General features: G+C 40.9%; 1 protein-coding gene across 6 annotated transcripts in view; it reads right to left on the bottom strand.

Annotated features, from left to right (window-relative positions):
- plppr2a (phospholipid phosphatase related 2a) overlaps positions 1-24767 on the bottom strand; it is a 181264-nt gene that overhangs the window by 59069 nt on the left and 97428 nt on the right. For all 6 annotated transcript variants that reach the window (XM_050069018.1, XM_050069017.1, XM_050069015.1 and 3 more), the window contains one exon: positions 20717-20838. In XM_050069018.1, coding sequence (XP_049924975.1) covers positions 20717-20785 — 69 coding nt within the window. In that variant the 5' untranslated portion in view covers positions 20786-20838. The remainder of the gene's footprint in view (positions 1-20716; positions 20839-24767) is intronic.

The raw sequence follows: 24767 nt of genomic DNA on the forward strand, positions 1-24767 counted from the left end.
GAAAATGACCCTGAGAGCTTTGTCACTTGTTTACAAATGAATGAGAATGAGAGAGACAGAGTGAGAGGAGTGTTTCATCGTCTATAAAAGTTTACAGGGAGTAGTTAGGGAGCTGGAGTCAGAGAGCAGCAGAAGCAATGGTGCATTCAGAGAGCTGTTGTAGTCCCAGCAGCAAGGGACGGAGAAGAAAGAAGATGAGGGAGAACAGGAGGTGTTTAGGGAGCGAGAGAGGGTGGGAGGATGATGGGAGCCGGGTGAGACGGGGTGAGGGAATGAAAGGGAAGGGAGAAGAGGAACGCTGGCAGTGGAGAGTTTTGGCCTACATGCTTTCAGCTGACTGACTGTGTGTGTGTTTCTGGGCAGGTGAGGTGAGAGCAGACATGTAAAGAAAGAAAGAAAGAGTGGGAGCTTTTATACAGTATTTGTGTCAGAGTGGGGCTGAAGGGAAAGTAGAGCCCAGTGGGAAGAGGAGAAAAGAGAGGAGTGTTGCTTTAATCATCCTCCAGTCCGGCTCTCTCTCCCCTTTTTTAAAAACAACTCTCCTGTTGCTCTCACTTCATTTCCTGTCAGCCATCATGTTCACTGCCTTTCACTGTTCTTTCAACACAGTGTTTTCGGGCTCCACCTCTCTGCATGTCCTCAGTGCGGTCACATTCACACCCCTGCAGTGCACAGAGCACCACGGGGAAACCCTGTGCACGGACATTACAGAGATTACACTGCAGCAAAACAGCTATAACTGGTACCTGCCCCGAGCTCAAACTCCTTTGTCTGCCAAGTCATACAGTTTGCAATCTGTGTTACTCGCTCCTCATTAATGAGTAATGTCAGGGAGGTAGCCAGAGCACAGAGCACTATGCAAAGGAGCAGTTACTTTATTTAGCCCTATTCACACTGCTCTAGTATTACGAGGGGACATCATGTGATTTAAAAATTACCCTCCGATGTCTGTGTTTCGTGCAGCACATTCACACCGAATAAGTGAGGTCTTCATTATACTTAAATTTACTGACATTATCCCAAGGATATGATCTCAAGGCCCTGTGTAACATACGCTTCTTGGACGACAAGAGCAATGGCTGCTCAGAAGAAAAACAGACTCATGTTAAGAGCTAATCCAAGACATGCCTCAAGTTTGAGACATCTTGAAGATTTTCTTTTAAATAAATATCTCTTAAGTCATTATTTATCGCTGCTATATTTGCAGTATTATGGACTCTGTGTCAGGGCGACATTCATGGGAAAAATGCTGTATTACGTTCCTACTAATGCAAACTGCTGCTGCGGCTCCACATTAAAAGCATCTAACTAGTCTCGCCACCAGACAATCAGAGATCTCCACTTCTGATAGTCTGGGGACACTCCTTTCTAAAGTGTGTTTAACACACCGGCGAAAATGGCCGGCAACAAAGCAACGCCTCTTGCATTTTTGAAAAGGACACGCCTTCTCGGAAATGTGCGCTCCCCCTTTTCTCGTCCGCAAGGAAACAAACACACAGAGAGCTTGAAAATAGATGCCGAGAGATTTAATTCCGTTTTATCAAACGTGTGCTCATCCATGAAGAAAATATTTTTTTCCAGCGGATGTCTTAGTTACAACATTATTGAGCTAACTGGAGTAGTTTAATGTCGTATCTGACAATAGGAGGCTTTTAACAGATGACGTCCTGATGTTAGCTTTGCTGCTAGCACAAGAGTTCAGTGAGCCACCGAAGGACCGCCCTGCAGATTTACTATTGGTTCTGCAACGTAGGGAGTTTTTTTAAACTCTGAAATTGTATCCGCAATCAAACACAAAATCAGGGAGAAAGTCATCAGTCTTTAGTTAAGCAAAGCGTCTAAAGACTGACTTGTGAGTCTAGCATTTAACTGGCAAACACGAGTTGGCTTTTATTTTTGCAATAACCCAAATGCTTTGAATGTTTGATCGTTGCCATGGTTATTGAAGTCCATGACAGTATTCAAAGATATACCCCAAAAATCCCAAATATGCACATAAATAAAGAAACAGTAATCCAACATAATTTGTTATCCATCAACATTAGGACAAGGACATTTAAACTTAGTCATAGCTTTGTGACTTTATCTCACTCTCATCTAACGTCAGTCACTTGCAGTCCATCACTGATGAAAGTGAGACAGATTGAGCACACGACAGGCTCACACGTACACTGGCAAGATTTAAAAATAAAAAGAGTTGAGTGCCAATACTTTTCTGTTAGGTTTATATGCTCCAGAATTAAATGTGACTTACGACGCATTCACACTGGCGCTATTTGGTCCGCTTTAAATGAACCCTGGTCAGCATCCACGGATCGTTTGGAGCGGTGTGAACGCTCATTCGAACTCTGGTGCCAAACGAGCGAATCCTGGTCTGCTTGAAAACTGGGGGTCTCGGTTCACTTGCAAATGAACCCTGGTCGCTTACAGTGGGAAATGCAAACAGACTTTCCAGTGAATCAAAAGAGAGGAAGTGACGTAGAGTGCAGTGCATTTTGGGTAGGAAAAAAAACAAAGCTAACAGCGCAAAACCGGGGGAAGCAGAGGTAAAAAAGAAAAAGTTGGAAAATGTCTCGTGGGCAGACGTGGAGTCGTGAGGAGGTGCAGGCGGTTATTGACATATGGTCAGAGGACTATTGCTCCATTACTCTTCGAAAACCAATGTCAAACATCACCCATTCTCGGAACCCATTGGCTGTATTCGGCGTCTGACTTCCGGCAGACAGCGATACAGCCTCTGGGGGCAGACCCCTGATTTTTTGGCATTCCGGTTTGATTTGGGCGGAGGAGGCGAATTTCTGTTTCCGACTTCCGTTTATATATAAGTAAATATGCTGAACCATTGCGATGGATTCAGAGTTTGCAGTGACGCCAATTATGTTCCGGCTCGTTAGTTCACTGCACAGACCGTTTAACCTGGCAACAACTGCAGCCGGCTCAAACGTGATTGGTCAATATCACGCGGACTACAAACAGCCTACAACCAGAAACCAGGGCTCTTCCGCTCTTCTTCCATAGGCAAGATCTCCGGGGTTTGTCTACAGACTCTACATTCACTGAATGTAGAGTCTGTATATAGAGACTAAACATCACCAGCCAGGCTCTGACGTGGAATCCTCAGGGGAAGAAAAAGAGAGGTCGTCAGCCAAGAAACACCTGGCGAAGGGATCTGCAGGAAGACATCAAGAAGATGGGATACACCTGGTCGCAGATAGAAAAGGACGCCAGCGATCGGGCAGTCCGGAGGTCCCTTGTCGATGGTCTATACCCCAAAAGAGGTGTAAGGCATAAGTAAGTAAGTAAGCCGCTGAAGGAGATGGATTTCCATTTTTACGGTCCTGGCCAATCGATGAGCTGGGTTTTCTTCTTCCTCATGCTGTTTTCTTCCCCCCCAAATGAGCAGCTGTTGTAACTGCCTGATGTTGTCCAAACAGTTTGGGCCGCTTTAAAAAGTGCAGTGTGAAAGTGAACCGAACCAAATGAAAATGTGAAATTTTTCAGCATTCCCCGCCCAATTGAACCAAGTCCCCCGGACTATCCTGGTGTGAATGCGTCCTTTGTATTAATACAAAGTCACAGAGTTTATAATGTGTCTGTTCAGAACATGGTGGCTTATGTTGTGTGCTGGTTTATAGTTTCAACCATTAGAGAGGTGGCTGTTACATTTCTTGAGACCAGCTGTATTTTCCAAAGTATTTTTTGAAGTAAGTGGTGTTGGTACTCACAGTGAGAAACTTCTATTTGAAGTGTCAAAGAAACGCCTGTAGCTGATGAAACTGGCAGACAAGGATATCATAGGTACAATGATCTCGTTCCTACAGTCATTCGAGGAGCCGGATGAGATCCTCTGGCGTTAGACACCCCTAGCTTTGAGCAATATAATACCAAACATCTTCTCTGTAACGTCCATGTTGTTTCTACATTACAAAGTAAAAGCTCATGAACACACCAAAGTCAGAAGAACTACTTCTCACAGTGTTGCCCAATCAAGCAGGACTGAAACCTTTCAGATTGCCACTTTAAGCTGTGGGAGCATTTAATCATAAATACATCATGCAGTAGGCGGCGGCGTAGGTGACAATCTCATAATATCGAAATGTCAAACTTCAAGAATTTGACTGTTTTTTAAATTGTTCTCTAACTGATATGAAAAGATTTCACGAGCCCAAAGGTTACTAAGGTCCCAGCATGCAGTGCAGATCTACAGTTTCCCCACTGAACTGCAGCAAAACCACCAAACTGATAACAAACACAGCTGTGAGATGATGAGCCGACAGAATTATTGTGTGTAAAAGCTAAGTTAAGACCAGAGGAAATACTTGGAAGGTGACAAGACAGGCGTGAGGCAAAAGACAAAAAGCTTTGGTGATATGAAGAGAAAAAGGACACACTGCTTATTATTCATCAGTGTGCAGGTCTGAAAGTCTCTCAGGCTCGTTCTACATCACAGCGTCAATTTAAAGCTGCCACACAGCATCATACAGTCGCTCCTGCTTGTGAAGTTCACCAGCTGGAAACCAAAGAAAAACCTGCTCTTGTTACATCTGATTTAATTTGCTTGATCACACCTCAGACAGAGACTCTGTACATGCTCGTGTTTTAGCCTGTATGTTTGTCTTTATGTACATTTAATGAACCCTGATATTGTTTTGAGAACGTCTGGGTGGGGAGGGGTCTTTGTTGGCGAGACTGAGGAGACTTCCTGTGAGGTGTGAAGTTACCAGCGTGTTACCCACCATCAAACACACTGGCCTATTTATAAAGACGGAGGAGGCAGGAACAGACACGTCGCTGATGTGTTGGGTCTAATCTCAGCATGTCGCTCAGGTGTTAATGAGGCTGTGAGACTGTGTGTGTGTGTGTGTGTGTGTGCTGACACTTGTGAGAGAAATTATTCCCCCCCCAAGTGTCAGAGTGAATTAAGTGAGAAAAATAAGGAATAAAAAAAGTGATGCTTGTGTCAAAACACCTGTTGATAGATCAGGTTCAAACTATGTGAAATATTCAAAAGCTCAAAGCAAGTTGCAAACAGTGGAGCTGTGTGCGGTGAGGGAGCTTCAGCTGCGTTACAGCGGCGCCCTCTGCTGGACGCTCTCCTTCCTACATTACAGCAGGGGAACAGGAGTACAAGTTTATAGAAACTTCTGCAGAAATGGTTGGAGAAGAAAAGCAACACCACAGGTTTCACCATTTGCCCACGGTTTTGCTGTAAGAGCACTAAACATATAGCAATGTCTGCAGGATCATTTGTTCCTGTCCAAAGGCCTGGTGATTTTTTATGCACCAGTTTGTGCCTTTTCTGCAAGTTCTGGTGTAAATCCAGTAAATGGGTGGACTGGGAGATTATGAGACAGTGGAACCCTGGGCAGCACAGACACGTGAGAGGCCCCACCACCTCTCCTACATAGGGACAAGACACACAGACTTTAGAGCTGCTTATATGTTCATGTAGTGTCTCTTTGTAGTCATCTTGAGTCTCTTTTTTGAAGTAATTTGTCATCTGTGGTTGTTTTGCCCTTTTTGTGGTCGTTTTGTGTCTCTTTATAGTTGATTTGTGTCTCTTTCTGGTTATTTTACATCTTTTAAGTTTTAAGTTGAGTGGTCATTTTGCATCTCTTTTTCGTTGTTAAGTGTATCTCTGTGTTCCTTTTTCATCTCTGTGCAGTAGTTTTGTGTTTATTTTGCATCTCTTTGTAGTTGTTTTGTCGTTTTTCTGGTCATTTTGCATCTTCTCTGAGTTGTTCTTTTTCTTTGTAGTTTAGTTTATTTTGTGTCTATTTTCATCTGTTTGTAGTAGTTTTGTCTTGTTCTCATTTTGTGTTTCTGTTTTTTTTTTTTTTATACTTTATTTTTATTTTTGTTGTTCAAACACAAAACGGCTGGTACAGTATCAATAAAAAACAAATAAACAAAGACAAAATAGGCCCAGGTACAGTACATAAACACACAGACATACTGAGATGTGTAGGGGTTATTAAGAGTCTTTGTGTGGCATGTAACAATCCCATTTTTCCCAGTATTCATCTCCTTGCTCCTTTTGAAGCCGCAATGTAAAAGTCATTTTCTCCATTCCACAAGTTTATAATGTTGGTAAACAGTCTCATGGTAGGAGGGTTTCGCTGAAGCCAACATTTGGTTATTGCTTTTTTACTTGCCACCATGAAGATCTTTAAGAGGTATATGTCCCTTTTCCTGAGACCTTCAGGAATTTTTCCAAGATAAAAACAGGTAAATGAGAAATCAAGAGTTATGTCCATCGTCTCAGCAATTAAGTGACCCCCTTCTTTCCAGAAGGATACAATATATGGACAAGACCAAAAGACATGAACATGGCCTGCAGAAGCCACACCACACTCCCTCCAACAAGAAAACTGTGAATTACTGAATTTGGACTTTTGTGGTCATTTTTCATCTCTTTGCAGTCATTTTGTTGTTGTTGTCATTTTGTGTCTCTTTGTCGTTGTTTTGTGTCCTTTTGTCATCATTTTGCATCTCTGTAGTTGTTTTGTCTTTTTGTCGTTATTTTGTGTCACTTTGTAATTGATTTGGGTCCCTCTGGTCATTTTGCATCTCTTCGTAGTTGTTTTGTGTCTCTTTATAGCTGTTTACTGTATTTCTGTGGTCATTTTGCATCTCTTCGTAGTTTTGTTGTTTTGTATTTTTTGTAGTCATTGCGCATCTTTTTGTAGTTTTGTTGTTTTGTTTTGTTTTGTAGTCATTGCGCATATTTTTGAGTTTTGTTGTTTTGTATTGTTTTGTAGTCACTGTGCATCTTTTTGTAGTTTTGTATTTTTTGTAGTCATTGTGCATCTTTTTGTAGTTTTGTATTGTTTTGTAGTCATTGTGCATCTTTTTGTAGTTTTGTTGTTTTGTATTTTTTCCTAGTCATTGTGCGTCTTTTTGTAGTTTTGTATTGTTTTGTAGTCATTGTGCATCTTTTTGTAGTTTTGTATTGTTTTGTAGTCATTGTGCATCTTTTTGTAGTTTTGTATTGTTTTGTAGTCATTGTGCATCTTTTTGTAGTTTTGTATTGTTTTGTAGTCATTGTGCATCTTTTTGTAGTTTTGTATTGTTTTGTAGTCATTGTGCATCTTTTTGTAGTTTTGTATTGTTTTGTAGTCATTGTGCATCTTTTTGTAGTTTTGTATTGTTTTGTAGTCATTGTGCATCTTTTTGTAGTTTTGTATTGTTTTGTAGTCATTGTGCATCTTTTTGTAGTTTTGTATTGTTTTGTAGTCATTGTGCATCTTTTTGTAGTTTTGTATTGTTTTGTAGTCATTGTGCATCTTTTTGTAGTTTTGTATTGTTTTGTAGTCATTGTGCATCTTTTTGTAGTTTTGTATTGTTTTGTAGTCATTGTGCGTCTTTTTGTAGTTTTGTATTGTTTTGTAGTCATTGTGCATCTTTTTGTAGTTTTGTATTGTTTTGTAGTCATTGTGCATCTTTTTGTAGTTTTGTATTGTTTTGTAGTCATTGTGCATCTTTTTGTAGCTGTTTTGTGTCGTTTGTGGTCATTCTGTGTGTCTTTTAATTTGTTTGTCTTTTTGTATTCATTTTGCATCTCTTCGTAGTTGTTTTGCCTCTTTGTGGTCTTTTTGCATCTCTATTAGTTTTGTGTCTTTTTGTGGTTATTTGTCATCTCTTCGTAGTTGTTTTGTGGTCTTTGTGTTATTTGTGTCTCTCTGCAGTTGTTTAGTGTCTATTTGTAATAATATTACATCGTTTTGTGGTTGTTTTGTTGTTTTTGTGGTAATTTTACATATCTGTAGTTTTTTGTGTTGCTCTGTATTAATTTTGCATCTCTGTGGTTGTTTTGTATCTATTCGTTTGTGTCATTTTGTACTCATTTTCCATCTCCTCGTACTGTAGTAGTTTTGTGCCTTTAAATTGTAACTTTGTGTCTCTTTGCAGTCATTTAAGACTCTCTGAAGTTGCTTTGCCTCCCTTTGTAATCATTGTGTGTGTCTTTTTGATTGTTTTGCTCCTTTTCATAGTCGCTGTGAACCTCTGTCTGTCTTTTTGCAGCTGTTTTGCATGTGTAAGTAGTTGTTCTATGTTTTTTTGTAGTAGTCTCTTTGAGAAACATTTTGCAGGTGGAGGCCAGGGAGACATGTTCAGTAAATGTGTGAATGTCTTTGTCCAAATAAAAGTCCTCTCCTACTTTCATGTCTTTACTCGGGGCGGGGGACAAATGTACATGTTCTAAATATTGAGGGGGACGTGTCCCCTGCGTCCCCACTGAAACCCACACCAATGTTCCCTCCATAAGATTAATATCCATCCACACATTTCATGTTTCCAAGACAGGAACCTCAGGGAAAACAGTGGAGGATTAAGACACTGGCCGCTCAAATGTGGTTTAATTTAGATGATGGCAAAGGAAACGATCACACCCACACTAACCCAACAGGGGATACATGATAGCGGATGTGTAACAGGGGAGATTCAGAGTTTGAGACAGGAGGTAATTAAATCTTATAAAACAGTCACCCTAACTCATAATGACGCTTTAAAGACTTTGGCACACACACACACACACACACACACACACACACACACACACACACACACACACACACACACACACACACACACGCACACACACACACTAAACTTTATTTAGAAAAGAAAAATATTGGAGAAGAGTTTGATCTTTCATTTTAGAAAAACAAGCGCATGTTTTTAGCATTATTAATATTTTAGTTTGACCCTTCTCTTGTCTGCAATAACTGCAGCAAATTAGCATGGATACCTCCATACATTAATATTATTTATTCCACAAGAACCGACCTTTGGTGCCTCTCCAACCTCCATTTTGTAAATGTTTGTTTGGAGCCATAAGCACCGGTTAAGGATTGTTAATATTTTTCTGTTGGATAAACAAGAACTGTGAAATATGGACTCATTTATTGGTCTTTGAAGACATATATGAGGCTTTTCATAATCTCAGCTGCCTGAGCAGTTTAATGGAGTGCTTAACTGCTATCAGTGACTTGTAATTTTCTGCAGCTAAACTCCACCAAGACAGAAATAATAATCTTTGGCCCTGATCACAAGCAAATTAAAATGGTTTATTGGTCCACTGGCAACTAATATAAAATCTACAGCCAGAAATTTAGGTGCCATATTTGATTCTCATCTGAACTTTAAACCACATGTCAACAATCTCATTAAATCCTGGTACTTCCTCCAGGGAAATGTTAATAAAGTTAAATCAGTGGTGTCTCTTTCTGACCTAGAAAGTCTTATTCATGCCTTTGTCTGTCTGTGTCTTGACCTCTGTGATTTTCTGTTCACACACCTTAGTAAATCCTCAGCTGGGGCTGAATGCTGCTGCTCGATATTAACTGGGACCAACCGCAGGTCCCGTATCACCCCAATTCTCGCCTCCTTCCACTGGTGTCAGTCACCTTTACTTTTAAGGCTCAACATGGTTCAGCCCCCAAGGTGTATAACTGAGCTTCAGACTCCCGCTGAGTCGTAACCTGAGATCCTCAAGCTGAAACTCGCTAACTGTCTTAAGGTCAAAGCTGGTGACAAAAGGTGACCACCAGATTTTTGCCATCAGGACCCTCTGGTACTCTGGTACTCTGTGTCTGAGGAGGCTTAAAAGCACTTTACCTGTTTTTAAATCATTGCTTCAAACATTTCTATAGGAAAGTGTCTACTCTTCTTCTGTGTTTGATTTCATTTTGTGCTCTTTGACTCTCTTAACATTGTTTTTATCATTGTAATTGAATTTTATTGTTTTATATTCTTGCATTTTGTGAAGCTCTTTGTAACCTTGTTTAGATAAGTGCCATTTAAATAAAGTTATTATAGTTATTTTTATCATTTCAAATATGCAGAGAAGAACGGGAGAGTGTAAATGTGTTACATTTTCAACAATAAATCTCACAACTCAACAACTGTAGGAAAATATATTTTTGTTTTTTATATAGTTTAACTTTTATTAATATTATATACACTTAAATACAAATATATAAGTACATATTAGTTTATTTTTCTGTGTTAACTTTTCTCTTTCATTTTCTTTCAGTGTAAAGAAGCATAAGTACATTTTAAAAACATTTATCTGTCTAATAACAGATGATGGACAGCCTGAGATATCTCAAGAAAAAAGTGTAATTTCAGCAATATGTTTCAGTTTTTCCACATTCAGTCTACGATTCGCTGTCACTACATTTGTCCATACATTTCCACTCCTTTGCAGTAATGCTGGCATCACCACACCAAACTAAAGTGGAAGCTATTGAAAAAGCAGCTTAAGTTATCCGCGCCTCACAAACCATCTACATATCTAAATGTTTGGCTGTTCCTCAGCTGCAGGGTTCCACTCAAAGTGTTTTAAATCGAAGTCTGATACAGATTCATTCGCACTGAAGCTGCTGTTTGACAAAAGTTTTCACAGTGTTCAATATCTTTAAACATGGCCACAGGAAGTATTTATTGTTTTTTCAGAGAGCTGCATTGTGGTCGGGCTGGAAAAGCCTCAGAGGCAGCATTTTACATGAAGTATGATGCTCATTTAACCTGCTCCTGAAAGCTGCACCACTTAGCCTTCACAACTGCTTCAATATCAGGTGTGCAAAGTCACCTATAGTGGGCCGGATTGGACCCTTTGGTGGGTCGGTTCTGGCCCTCGGGCTGTATGTTTGACACCCCTGAATTATAGCAATAAAATGTTTGTTCAACCAAAAATAACCCTTACATTTTCATTCCTTTATGGGTGATTCGGAGTGATAATAATATAAATTCTGTAATATCGTGATATCGTGGAACTGCAATTTTGTTTACAAGCAGTAAGCCACATTTCCTGCGCTGTATACTTTTAAAAAACATAATTAAAAAATTCACAAGGGAAGGCTGAATTAAAATATAAAACCAGGTTGAGAAAAATAAAACAAGAACCTCCCCTGTTCTTTTAAGAAAAGTCTCACTGCCCTCCCTTCAGCAAAGATCCATAACCCTCCATCTTTCATGATACCTCCTCCCTCTCTAATAATTTTGCACGGTCCCTAATATGATGATATGTAAAGGCCCAAATTGCAAATCTAGGCTGATAAAAATCTTATATGTATCAAATCATACCACAGCCAGTGCTAAATCTGAGCCCAGGTCATGAGGGTGGCAGCTGCCTGCAGAGCTGAGAGAAGAGCTGCAGTGAAAAGTATTTACAGTGGTGGGATGGGGCTTTATGTTCGCCCCTCCACTGGTCTGGATAAGTGCCTAATCAGAGACTCTTTGCTGCGTTCTCCATTACACCTCTTCACTGAAGCACACAGCAGATTAGCTTTAAACAGAAATTACTTTTTAACTGCAAATTTGCTTGTGTGTCCCAGATGGCAGAGGATAATTATATTTTCTGTATTAGGGTGAAGGTGGAGAGAGTTTCTTCCCTCCGCACAGCAAACAGAAAAACTATCTGACTGCTGATTTACTTTGCTTCCCCGGGTAAAAAGGTTAAATAATTCATTTCATTGTATCATCAGCTTTTACAGAATTGGATTAGATGGGGAGCGAAGATGATGACTCACATTTGTACGCATTAAAACAGGATTAATCAGAGATTAATGAAAGGTGATGCCGATATCTGCGCCGCTCTGAAAGGCCGGGAGAGATCTGCCCCGAAATCGGAGACAAAAGACGAGCTGGCGGGGAATCCTGCTGAAAAATGGGAAATGATGGAGCAAAATGGAGGAGACACGCAGAACAAGATGGCTGAGTGGGTAGCACTGATAGAAAAGGTTGTGACTTGTGATTAGGGCTGGCAGGATGAAAGGAGTCAGAAGAAAGAGAGCAGAGATGGAGAATGAGTCTGGCTGATTGGTTTCCATGGTAACTGCTGATGAGGTGTGGGGCTAAATAAAAGAGCAGGTCCTTCTGGCTTGGTATGGATCACTGTCACATTTAGCACACACACACATACACACACACAATGCTGAGGGTGTGGAGGGACGTGTTTGATGCGCAGTCTCACACCTTTCCTCATTACAGGCCAGGGATGAATCGCCTCAACTCTCTGTTTACTGTGGCTTAAAGGAACAGTTCGACATTTTAGGAAATATGTTTGCTTTTCGCAGAGAGTCAGGTGAAGACAATCTGTGCCACTGTCACATCTGTTCACAAAGAAGTTGTTGAAGTTGCATTGGTGTGAACTGGCAGCTTTTTAGAACGTTGCAGAACGGTGCGTTGCAAGTAGTCGCTTGTTTCATTTTGTCTCGTTGTGAATCTCTGGTCTAGACTGGGCGTTAAAGCTTAAGATAGGGACAGATGTTTTCATTTTGCATTGATGATACTGGATTGTTGATCACTGAATTGATTCATTGATGCAGATCAATGGATCATTACACCCCTAATATTCACCATACACACACAAGAGTGGTTTCAATGTTCTTGTATCACTCAGCAAGAGATCTGAGCAAGAACAGGAAGAAGCTAATTCCCCCAAAATGTCAAACTATTCTTCTGTATGTAACGCATGTGTATCTCTGTGTTTTAAATATATCAATTATTTTCTCGCATCACTTTCCCTTCCATTGCTGATCAGTACGCAGCTACTGACCAACTTCCCTCGCACACATTTGTCAGTGCACTCCGGAGTGCCTTCTGGCCACAAGCCCATTTCTCTAATATCAACTTATTAATAGTTCACTGCTCTGTACGTTTCATAAAGCAGATCAGGCGCTGCAGCGAGAGCCGGGGTTACTCAGCGTGTTACAGCCTGTCAATCATCGTCTTTCATTGTTTTCTTATGTGAATCATTTATTGGTTTTTAATTTAGTTTTTCTGTTTACTGTCTGAGTCTCGTGGAACAGAACGTGGCCCTGCATACACAGAGACAAGGGGCACGCTCATGTCCCCATGGCAGAGTTAACACACACAGACTGACCATGTTTCACACGCTGGCTGTGGGCAGCTTGAAGTGTCCAGAAATTAAACAGCATAAGCTCCTGGGTCACAGGATGCAGAAAGGCCCAGGAATCGAACCTGAATCCTTCTGGCTGTATTTGGCAGCACCGACAACTAAAGCCCCTCGCAGCCAATAATCAATGTAATGTTGTGATTAACAGCAACATTTGCATCGTGCATGCATGGCACACATGTAGGTGATGTTATGTTGGGGATCTGGGTTCTCTGAATTGCCTCTCGGGGTGTGATTGTGGACGTGTTTGTGGCAACAGACTGGCAACCTATCCAAGGTGTTTCCTCGTGTCTGACTGTGTGAAACAGGGTGTTGGTGTGAAATAGTACACACGCTCAGTAACACCTTTATTTCTGGACAGCAGCAACAGAACATGCACAGAGTATTCAAAGAGAGAAGATGCATGAAATTATTGAAGGTGGCTTATCGGAGAGTAACAGTGCAAAATGAATAATGTCAGTGCTGTGTAGCTGACTGTACTTCACACTGACTTCACAGCACAGATGTCAAACTCCACCATTTTCACTTCATTGTTTTCACCCCTTCAGTCTGTGATTTTCCCTCACAGTATGGAAGCAAATAAAAGACATTAGTATTTGGATTTAAACAGCCACTGAATCCTTAATATTTGAATGTGAATACCACTGAATTCATTAAAATATTTCACTTTGTAAATCATTTATCTGAATTTATTTGTTCCTAATTCAACTCTCTAAAGTTAAAATATGAAAATTGTTCATTTGAAATTTCAAAAGCTGAATGTATTATTTTATTCAGTTAGTTTTTCAATTTTCTATAAAATTCAGAAAATACAAAAATTCAAGTTTCAAAATTAAAAAATAAAATTAGATTCAGCTCAAATTCTATTAGTCAAATTCAGATCCAAAAATATCCCAAAAAGTTCGAAAAAATTCAAATAGCTACATCCGAACAACTGAACTAACTTCTGGCCTATCGGAGCACGGAAAATTAAAACTCAAACTTTTAAGTAGAATTTTAAGATCTAAATTTGACCATTTGAATTTGAGTGACCTTAAAGTTTTTTTTTTCTTTTTAATTTTGAAACTTGAAGTTTTGGATCTGAATTTGCAAACATTCAACAAAAAAAACAAAACCTCAGCTTCCGAAACCGCAAATTAAAAAATTTCAAATTTTTTTAGGGCGCCGGTGGCTTAGTGGTAGAGCAGGCGCCTCATATACAAGGCTGTTGCCACAGTGGCCCGGGTTCGACTCCAGCCTGTGGCCCTTTGGTGCATGTCACTCCCTCTCTCTCTCCCCCGTCACACTTAACTGTCCTATCAATTAAAGGCAAAATGGCCCAAAAAAATATCTTTAAAAAATTTCAAATTTTAATTTCAAAGAGTTGAATTCAGGAAAAAACAAAATCTGGGACATGGTTTTCAAAGTAAAATATTTCAATACTATAATTTCACGGGTGTTACAATCTTAATATTAAGTATTCAGTAGCTGTTAAAATGCAAACACTTATGTCTCTTATTTGCCTCCATATCCAGTGACGTCAATGCTTCAGAAAACTCTCATTTGTCTGCTAATGAAAAACTATATTCTGCCATCCTCATCATAGTATTTAAGCTCTTAACTGAACATGAGGTGACTTCAAAGACGCTAACTTCAGGCAAGACAATTAATGGACGTAAAGCTGTGTAATGGAGAGGCCGTATCGTTCTAATATGAAGGCATCATCTAATATTGTACTCCAGATTTACATTAGAAACCATTGTTCTGCAAAAACCTTACTGCCTAAATGAAAATGAGTATGTTACAATAGAAAGAGAGGAAACTGTGATGTTGTTGTCTGCATAGCAACAGCATCAGTAATGAGATCAGCTCCTCCAAACCCAGTTCACACTGTGACTCAGTGGCCTGATTTCCTACTTGCATCAACATGAGTCGAGTTGCCAGATTATATCTAAATGCGTAACAATATTTCAGGACTGTTTACACTTGTGTTTTCATAGTAAATTAGACTGCCTGCCTTTTAATATTTTCACCCTTCAGAGAAATGGCACTAAACACTGAATAATAAGCACAGTGGGTAGAAAACGTGAGGGTAGTTTAACATGCTTAGTTCCACATTTCCTCATGTGTGAGCACAAGAACTGCAAGGAGAGGAAGAAAAAGTGAGACTGTGCCTGGATGAAGGCAAAAGATGTGATGAGTTTATCATAGTTTAAAAAATATAGGACTTGATCACAGACAATAAAGGCATTTCATACACCAGTAACTCCTTGTGGCAGGGTTTGGCAAACTGTGTGATTTACGACGCACTAATGAACTTGGTTGATACCTCATTATATTACACATTCTCCACTGTATTAAACAGGATTTAAATCATTCACCTGTCACCTATTTTCACCAATATATGCATCTATATTACATTAATGTATGCTGTAGGTATACCTGCTCTTTGTCCAGCTTCCATGCACACATTCATGCTGTCATCTCTACCAGCAGAAACAAACCACTGCCCTCCATTACAGGTAACAGCTGCTGGCCTCTTTTCCCTGGCCCTGATTGCCTGCCCGGGTTCTCCATCCCAGTGCAAATAGATAGAAATACTCTCTACCACACACACACACAGATGTAGAGTTAGCGAGGGAATTGACTGAGACCTCAGGGCTGAGAGTTGATGTGTGGGAGGCATATGGCGGAGTGGCCTAATGGAGAGCTTTTACGGTGTATTATAACCAAAGGGACCAGTGCTCCACAGACACACTCACATGGGCGGGGCGGGTTAGTGTAACTATTGTATGATGGTCTGTCCTTTGGGGCCAGACACACAGAGGTACAGTAGTGTAGGTGGACAGTGAAGACTCGCTGAGGTGTTCAGGTAAATATACCAGCAGCTTCTCTCTCAGTTCATGACACATTTACTGGCAGACAACTACAGAACGGTCAGTACGTTTACATGCACATTAAGTTGAGCTACAGTTACAGCTCGACTAGGACATTTAATTGGACTTCTATCTTTGTCCCAGTATACAAGCGCATGAGGGGAATTGATTTATTGAACGAGGTATGTCGGACTCCTCTACAATAGGTAGTGATCTGCCCCCTTTCAGCTTGTTAGTATTGGACATCACAGACCAAACAAGTTAGCTGCGGTTAGCTAGTGGCAAACTGGTACCATGGTGGACAACCATGGTAACTAGTAATATGGGAGTTCCATAAGGCAGCATTTTGGGGCCTCCTCTTTTTCTCCTTTACATCAATGAACTTCCTAATGTGTGCGAAAATTCTAATTGCTTACTATATGGTGATGACACTGTAAGTTTTCTTTCTGATCCAAACCCTGATGTCTTAAATTTGAAACTATCATGTGGTCTTAACCCCTTACATGACTGGCTGAAACGTAATCTTCTAACTATCGATGTCAAGAAAACAGAATGTATATATTTTCAGTCCCCTAAAAACAATATCTATGTCTGACCCTGTTCATTTTGCAAATCAAACACTTAACATAAGAGAAAGTAGAGTATTCCTTGATTCACATCTCACTTATTGACACCACATTCAGAATCTAACAAAGAAGCTCAACCAGAAACTGTATGTCTACAACAAGATCAGGCCATATCTCACCCCTACTGCTTTTGACATGCAATCATTCTCTCAACAATATTCTACCATCTCCAGATTTGGTCCCTCACCACAAAGGAAACCACTGAGCCAACAGCAAGACTGTACAACAGAGCTTACAAGATCCATGGTAACCTCTTCTTTGGACTCATCACTGCACCACACTCTCACACTCTCACACTCTCACACTCTCACACTCTAACACCCTGACTTCTCAAAACTACACAATTAATCTACTCATTAAATTCTATTTTCAGATCCTGAACAACAACTCCAATCCTACACTCAGTGCTCCACTTCCAAGTCACAACACAAGACAACAACGCATCACTAGATCAATTTCACATGCACTTATTCCTGTACCACCTTACGAAACAAATTACAGTCAGAGATCATTTTGTCACACTTGAGCTAAAATCTTGAACAAGATCACAAACTACATTAGAGCAATAACCTCATCACACATTTCAAACACACATATAAACACTTTTTGATGGAAGGACCTGCAACCACTGATTTAAACCCCATATCCAATTTCAATTTACTCTATGTAAATGTACTGACTGTGTGCAGGAATTGCTGGATTTTGACAAGACGGCAGATGTACTGTTTAACAAATACTATGTTTTGCTTCAAATATGTTAACATTTCAACAACTGGCACTATTAAAAGTATGCTGTATTAGCTATTAGCAGGTATTATTTGTAATGAACCCATGGATGTAAAGACAACCATCACTGTTTACCTAGAGTTGAAAGAAAACTTAAAACTAGATGAATCTCTGGGGAGCTTTGAAGTTACAAGCAACCTTTTCTTTATATTATTTCTAAGTTGATATATGGCTTTTATTTCCGACAGACATCTGAGATGATGATATCCTCAGGAAATGTATGTGTATCATGTCTGTGTGTTCAGATCTGAGTGAGTTATGACTGCGGGAAGGAATAACAATAGTGACGCAAATCGAAGCAATCCGTTGCAAAGTATCCTAATTGCCTCCATGTGTGTCACAGCTGCTGCGGCAACTGCTGACTGTGTTGGTTATAGCCAAACTACAGTAACTAACTTCCAGGTGTTTTTATAACACGAGTGTACACCTGTCTCTTTCACCTCAGTGTTTTTGCTTCTGGTTAAAGCTGACCACACACTAGAGGACGTGAAAAGACTAAGGCCCAATCCCAATTCCTATCTTCACCCTCAATCTCAAAAATCCGTGCTGGAAAGCGGTAAAAAGAAGAGTTATAACTGTGAGTATTTTCCTTGCAAATATGAGTTTAAATTATGATAAGCATTGTAATATCTTAGTTAAATGTCATTTTATGGATTTTAGACCTCTTTGTAGCGTAAACACGAACCCCTTTTTGTCGCTAACGATCGATAGTAATGTTAACGTTAGCCGTCGCGGTGCACACAAACCATAACATTAGCTGTTGTTCAGTTAACGTTACGAAATATCATTTTTCTCAGTGGTAATGTTGTTAAGTTTTATCAATATACGTGAAATGTTTGCACCGTTATGTACCTTCTTCTTCTTCTTCTTTTGAATTGACAGACTGGACGGAGCTTTGGCGTACTGCTGCCCCCCACAGTCTGAAGTCTCAAGATAGCCCTAACACTTTTAAGGGCTAGTGAGTTTGAGGGTTGAGCTTGAAAGTTAAGATTGAGGGTTAAGACACGAATTGGGATTGGGCCAAAACTAAAATGCAACGCCCTCTCATATCTGACGAATGTTTTTAGTCACACTCTTTGATCTTGCAGGGTCAAAATTTACAGGACTACAACTAGATTCTCTTTGAGATTATTTCCCATCCTGCCACTGGTGGAAAATATTACGTCAAACTCCCTTTAAGAAATATGAAATAAAAACCTGTCTTGACCATAGGTCTTTACCTGTTACTCTATTTTGTCATGAGTTCCCGATTAGTACTAGGCATGTGCAACTCTCAACAGACATGAGAAGTAAGGAAGAAGGCCCCCTCCATAGCTATCAGCTCCGAAAAAATTCTTTTTTTTACCACCTATCCAACTAGGCAAGTGGGTTGATAGATGTACTAGCCCAATGTGGCGTTTTACTTGCCTCATGCAGTCATTGTTGAGCCTTGCAGTGCAAAATATTTACAGTAAAATACAGTTTGATTTGCGCAAACATGTAAATCCAGCGTGATGTAACATCTGCATCACATCACGATGCACCTGCAAGCAACGATGCAAACAGCCTCTCCTCTCTGAATCTGTTACAGAACAGTGCTCTGAATGCACGGGCTGCTCCAGCTGAAGAGCTGATGGTTGACTTACTTGAAGCCAATGAGCTTCTGGACTGCTTGGTTTGTCTAATTGGATTACAGACAGTCTGATTACTTCACCCGTTCATGCTTTTCTCCACCTCAGTTACAATTTGGTGAAGGCCCTGGGACTTCCGTTGCCCTCTGAGTCATCTGTCTGACTGCTCTCACAAACAATGTAGAGCATGCTTTCCACAAGGGATGAAGTGGTGTGTGTGTGTGTGTGTGTGTGTGTGTGTGTGTGTGTGTGTGTGTGTGTGTGTGTGTGTGTGTGTGGTGCATTAGTGTGTTTCTCGGTCTGCCATAGACGATGACCTTTGGCATGATCTGTACAACACAGCTCCAAAGCCCACAGTGCAGCTGCTGAAAATCCACTCTATCTGTGCTGTGACATTCGCAACCACCTCAATGAATCATGCAGTTCACAAATACGCTGGAAAATGTTCAACGCGCCACAAAACAACTGCAGCCACTTTGCAGAGCCTCAGCTGCCCCTGGTGCTGGAGCAGGGCAGGATGTGTGACACCGAGTGGGAATGTCAGCAACAGAGAGCGTGTTTGCTGAGCTGTCCCAAACTCTACTGTTCAGCCTGAAATATTTACCGCTGTGGCAGAGATAGTAGAGATTGGAGCAGAGGAAAGTGCATCAAGTTGGGGGGGTTGGATGGAGTCAAATCTCAGAGCCACAGAGGTGTTTCCTGGCTGACAGGACAGGCAGTCGCAGAGATAAATCACGAGTCAAAGCCCAGAGAAACAGGAAATAGCCAACAAAGATATGATCAGCAAACACCTCCTGGCTCTGCGCTCACTATTATTTTACGCCAACAGGATAAAGGTACTTGTGGAGGAGCTCTTGTCTGCTCTCAGTTTTGTCAAGGTCTCATCACACATTCATTTAAAAAATTACCTGAATCCTCAGGCTTTATTCACAGACACAGTGTGAAAGAAAAAAAACAGCTCATTCATGTTTCTTGCCCAAATTAAACACCAGAGTAATGTTGACACTGTACGTTTCTACAAACCACAGATACTGTATGTTACATAACTGTTAGCATCACACAGCTAACATTACTGGGGTTATTAACAGGTTTAACAACTCAGTCGAGCCGTTTTGGTGTCGGTGTGGATTGTTGGGACCATTTAACAGCTCAGTGTTAGCTCAAGCTAACCTAGCAGATTTTAAACTGACTATTCACCAGGAAGGCAGCAGCTCTGGGGACGGTCTTTCAGAGTTGCATCTAACCAGTGTAATGGCAGCAACAGAAAGGGATCTGACCTTTGGCACAATCGTGTTGTCTTCCTATATAACTGTGAAAAACGTCCACACTGGTGACAACATGTTTGGCTTTCTAGTTAGCATGCTGTGCTTGACTCTTCTTCTTCTCTGTGTTCATTGGAGGTGTAGATGCTGTGCCATTAAGTCAGTGAAAGCAGTTTGGCTTTGTATTATCGGCTCTATTTATCAGCTATAGTCTTACTAACGGAATAATAAATAATAATACAAATTTCCTACTTTTGACTGATAATTTATTGGCCTTGGAAAAGATCGTATTTTGGCTTAAATTACCCAGTTTGGGTGGCACAGTGTCTGCTGGAAACACAGCGATGTCTTGGTAAAAAGCAAAAGCTGTTTGTGGCACTATCACCAATGATCGGTGGCAAACACAGTGATGACTCGCTTAAAACCAACCTATGTTGTTGTTTGTTGGTCTTAAACAGTGGTCTGCAGTGGTCTGTAGCTTGGAAGGTGTCACACCATCCACCATCTCCTCCACCTCCCCAAGTCAGCTTATATACTCCGTCACTTTAGAAACGCTGATATGATCCGTATGAAATGTACAAATGTAACACATCTGTGGTTTGCAGAAACGTACAATGCCAACATCTCCTTCCAGCGTCTGTGCTGTTCTTACCTCCACAAACAGGAAGCAGGGGACGATGGAGCTGCTGCTCTTCACACCCGGCTTCTCCTCCATTGCCATCCCTCTCTCTGTTTCTCTGAGCGTCCCTCTGTCCAGCTCTCTGTCTCCTTATCCTGAAAGAAAGAGGGCGAGGCCGGTTAGTCAGCTGGCCAACCTGAGGTCAAGTCCACAGTGTGAGATTAAGTGGAATCCAATCAGGACAAATGAGCATTAGATGGATCTGGGGCTTTCCTTGATGTCTTATCTTTCTTTCTGCACAACCACACTGCTGTTTTATTGTATTTTCTTCAGCACACTGTTTCTGTGATACAATTGTTTATCTACTGCATACGCTACATCCATAAATATTTAAAACATGCTCAAAAAGTGAACTCATTTCTTAGCACTGTGGGCTATATGCTTTCTACAGTTTACTGATGCATCTCTGAAATCGTTTTACTTATTCTGAATTTTGATGCATCATGCATCAAAGCTGCCCTCAGAGTAAGAAAAAAATCACTCAGATACATTCTGAAAACTGTGTCATTATCTGCCTCTCTGTGCTTCGCATTTTATTTAATATGACTCAATACAACATCCAGGCATAATCATTTACCAACCACACACTGAAACACTGTTTAATCTGAAAAACATCCACAAACGTACACTGTGGCCTGCAGCCCTGTGCCAACAACTGAATTATAACTGTGGTGATATTCAGTACGACAGTATTCCCTCTCATGTGATATTGCTTTGATAACATTTTAATGGTGGTGCTGGTAGGTGGATTTTGTTACCACTGGAAAGAACCAGAGCCAACTATTTCCCCCTGTTTCCAGCCTTTATGCTAAGCTAACCAGCTGAGACATTAGCGCGTAATCCACCAAAGCATATTTCCCCAAACATCGAACCATTCCTTTAGACTGCAATATATATTATTTGGCATGAGACACTGTGACTGAGTGTATTTTCACTTTGAAGCTGGGGCAGGCAGGTTTCTTTCGACATCATTGGGCAAAAATCCCACAGTAAACATTAAGCATATTGTGGACTGAGAGAAAACTAGACTTCTACACCTCCTCTTGACTCTGTTTTTAGACGCTGGACTTAAGAAAATCTAGGCTGTGATGAGAGACTTTGGCCAATCACAGATCATTTCAGAGAGAGGGCGCTCTTATTGGCTGTTCTACAAATGCAGATGTGTGTGCACGTGAAAGCCTGATTCAATGGTGGAGAATCCAGCATCGGCAACAAAACCTACACTGCAAAGCAGCCCAAAGAAAGGAGGGCAAACTTATCAGAAAGAGTCTCAGGCTGCTGTCAGCCCTAGAGTGGTCTCCTTTGGTCTGAATCAGGGACTCATGTTGTTCCAAAGTTGTATAATTGCCTAGAGTTGGTTCGTGTTCTCACGGCAGCATTTACAAGAGGACCAGATCAAATGCCTTGTGTGAGAAAGCTGCTCTTGATTGGTCAGAATTTCCATGTGGGAAAAATCCAGGAAGTAAAGCAAACGTTGAAGAAGAGTACACTTGCAAGATAAATGTGACACTTTCTAATGTCACAATGGAGGGACAACTACGCAGGTTGATTTTAGCGCTGCTCATCGTGGACTATATTGCTGTCATTGTTCATTTTAGTCAAACCATACAGTTTGAAAACGAGGCGCGGCTCCAACTAGAAAACAATGTTTTGATGCATTGGATGTGCTGAATGTGCATATTAAGGCAGTACAGGAGGAGGTGCACATTAATAATCCTCCAGGACTGTAACATGCTCATGTTTAACCCAAACAATGTGTCATGTGACTGCAGTTGCTTCACATCCAGGTCGGAACACCTTCTCACCACAAACCAACCGCACCAGAGTTCCTTTGGAACCAGACTGAGACCTACTCTTCAAGAAGGTCTCTGTCTGGTTGTTTTGGTGTGTTCACACCTGCCCAAACGAACCACACTGAGGGGGCAAACAAACCTGAGTTTGATTGCACCAAACCAAACAGGGCAGGTGTGAAAGCACACTAAAACAGAGTCTGACAATAAATGAAACAAAACACGTCTCAACATCAGCAAAGTGTTTCAAAGATGGAGGGAAAACACTGCTAATAGTTTAGCCTTCTGCTAACCAAAGCCAAAGGCTCACGGCTGCGGCTTAATCAAGTTTAACTTTATGTACCTAACATTAGCCAGAACCTCAAAGCACAGTGTGTCCTCCGCCTTCCTCCTCGCCACCACGCACATTTAAATGGAAGAAAAATAAGAAGACAAGAGAAAACTCAGTAGAGTGATGATCTCCACCAGGAGTGTCTGGGGGCCTGTGACAGTGGTGGAATGAAGGGGAAACAAAATGCAGGTTACATCATCAAGGTGTAACCAGAGTAGACAGGTTATATGGAGACAAACCTCTGACACTCTGAGTACATCCTAAGTCTCTCATTTGTCATTTCCATGCTCTTTGCTTTTAACCGGAAGTCGTTCTAGTATGCCATCGTTAACACCGTCCCAAAGCTCTTATTTGTGCTCTAAGGAATGATGAGTGACGATATATGATAGCAGCCTTTACGGAAGTCTTTTATCAGCAGACATGCCCCCGTATTGTATTGATCGGACGCTGTAGTGAATCGGACTGATCTGATACAGCTCATCATACCGGAGTGAAGACAGATATGAGATTAAACTGAAGTGTGTCACTCCCAAGTATTACTTTTTATTTGTTTTCTTATTCATCATCTAGTTAAAAAATGATCAGCTGTGAAAACTGTAGGTCTAAACAACAAAAGACAGAAAACTTTCTTCATTTTTTATAAAGGCTTTCCTTTTCACAACGTGTTATTTCCCCCATTAACATTTAACACGAAGACAAAGTCAAAGAGAGTGTGTCTGTCAGCAAATAACACTTTTTACATCATTCATGCTTGTTTCCATTCAGTTACATGTGAGGCTGATTCCTGAGCGTCGGGTTGATGAGTTGCATAATTTCAATTTTTCCTGAAACATTTAGTCTAATAAATCATTTTCAGTGTTAAAAAGACGCCACAATCATATCCTGGGTTATTTAATGATGAATTCCCAACCAGAATATCAATAAATACAGATGCAGATAATGAATGAATGATATAAACGCATTCTGTGCCTCGAATCGGGACACAGTACATACCCTACATATTATAAATACAGAGTGCAGGTTGTTGTTCATGTGCAGGTGTTAAACAGAGAGAAAACAGCCCACTGTTGCCCTGCCAGTGAGAACTTTGTGGCTTTATTAGACTGAGCACAGGGCACACGTCTGCAGACTCAAACTCCATCAAAAGTCTCTACAGCTGTTAATAAAGCCGACTGACAGCTGTTATCAGCTACAGCTGTTATCAGAAACGGGCGACGCTTCACGTGGCGCTTCAAAGGAAATGACGTCTCATTTCTTCGAACACATTTCCTTGTTTACTCTCTGCTTGCATGGTTTCCTGGTGTCTCTACATGCATCCCTGGTGGGAAGGACAAAGATGCATGTGAGGGAAACATGGATGCAATTTCCTTCTCCCCTTCCAAACAAAGAAGAGATGATAGTGGGGCCAGAGTGAGCAGGTGGAATCCAGGGTTTACAGTCAAGATGGCAGCAAAGGTAACAGAAACAGGGATTTTTTCATCTTGTATCGTTCCTAAATTTAATTATCATAACATATCAGGTATGGAATTAACCTGTAGATGCTCCGGTTCAAAATGAGACCAACTTTTCTATAGATGTCAGTACTAAGCCACGACAAAAGGCCAAAATGTGGCCTGTATGAGACTGTGTAAGGCTTATTTTTAGCCTCTCTGACTGCTAGAAATGTCTTTTGCTATATGATTTTGTTGAGGACTCAGGGCCCCAACCAGCAGTCAATGACAGCAGACCCTTTTGGGGCCGACATCATAAAGATTTCATTTCATTATCTGGAGGTGCAGCTGCCTCTCCCCCACAGGGCTGTAGGCTCCATAGGAGTCTTAAAATGTGTTTGTCTTGTTGTGTTATTGGGAGCCAGAATAGAAGGAGTCATGGCTCAAAACCAGCCGCCACTGCCCGTCAACAA

This window comes from Epinephelus moara, chromosome 18, assembly GCF_006386435.1.
Source record: "Epinephelus moara isolate mb chromosome 18, YSFRI_EMoa_1.0, whole genome shotgun sequence".
NCBI classification, from domain to species: Eukaryota; Metazoa; Chordata; class Actinopteri; order Perciformes; family Serranidae; genus Epinephelus; species Epinephelus moara.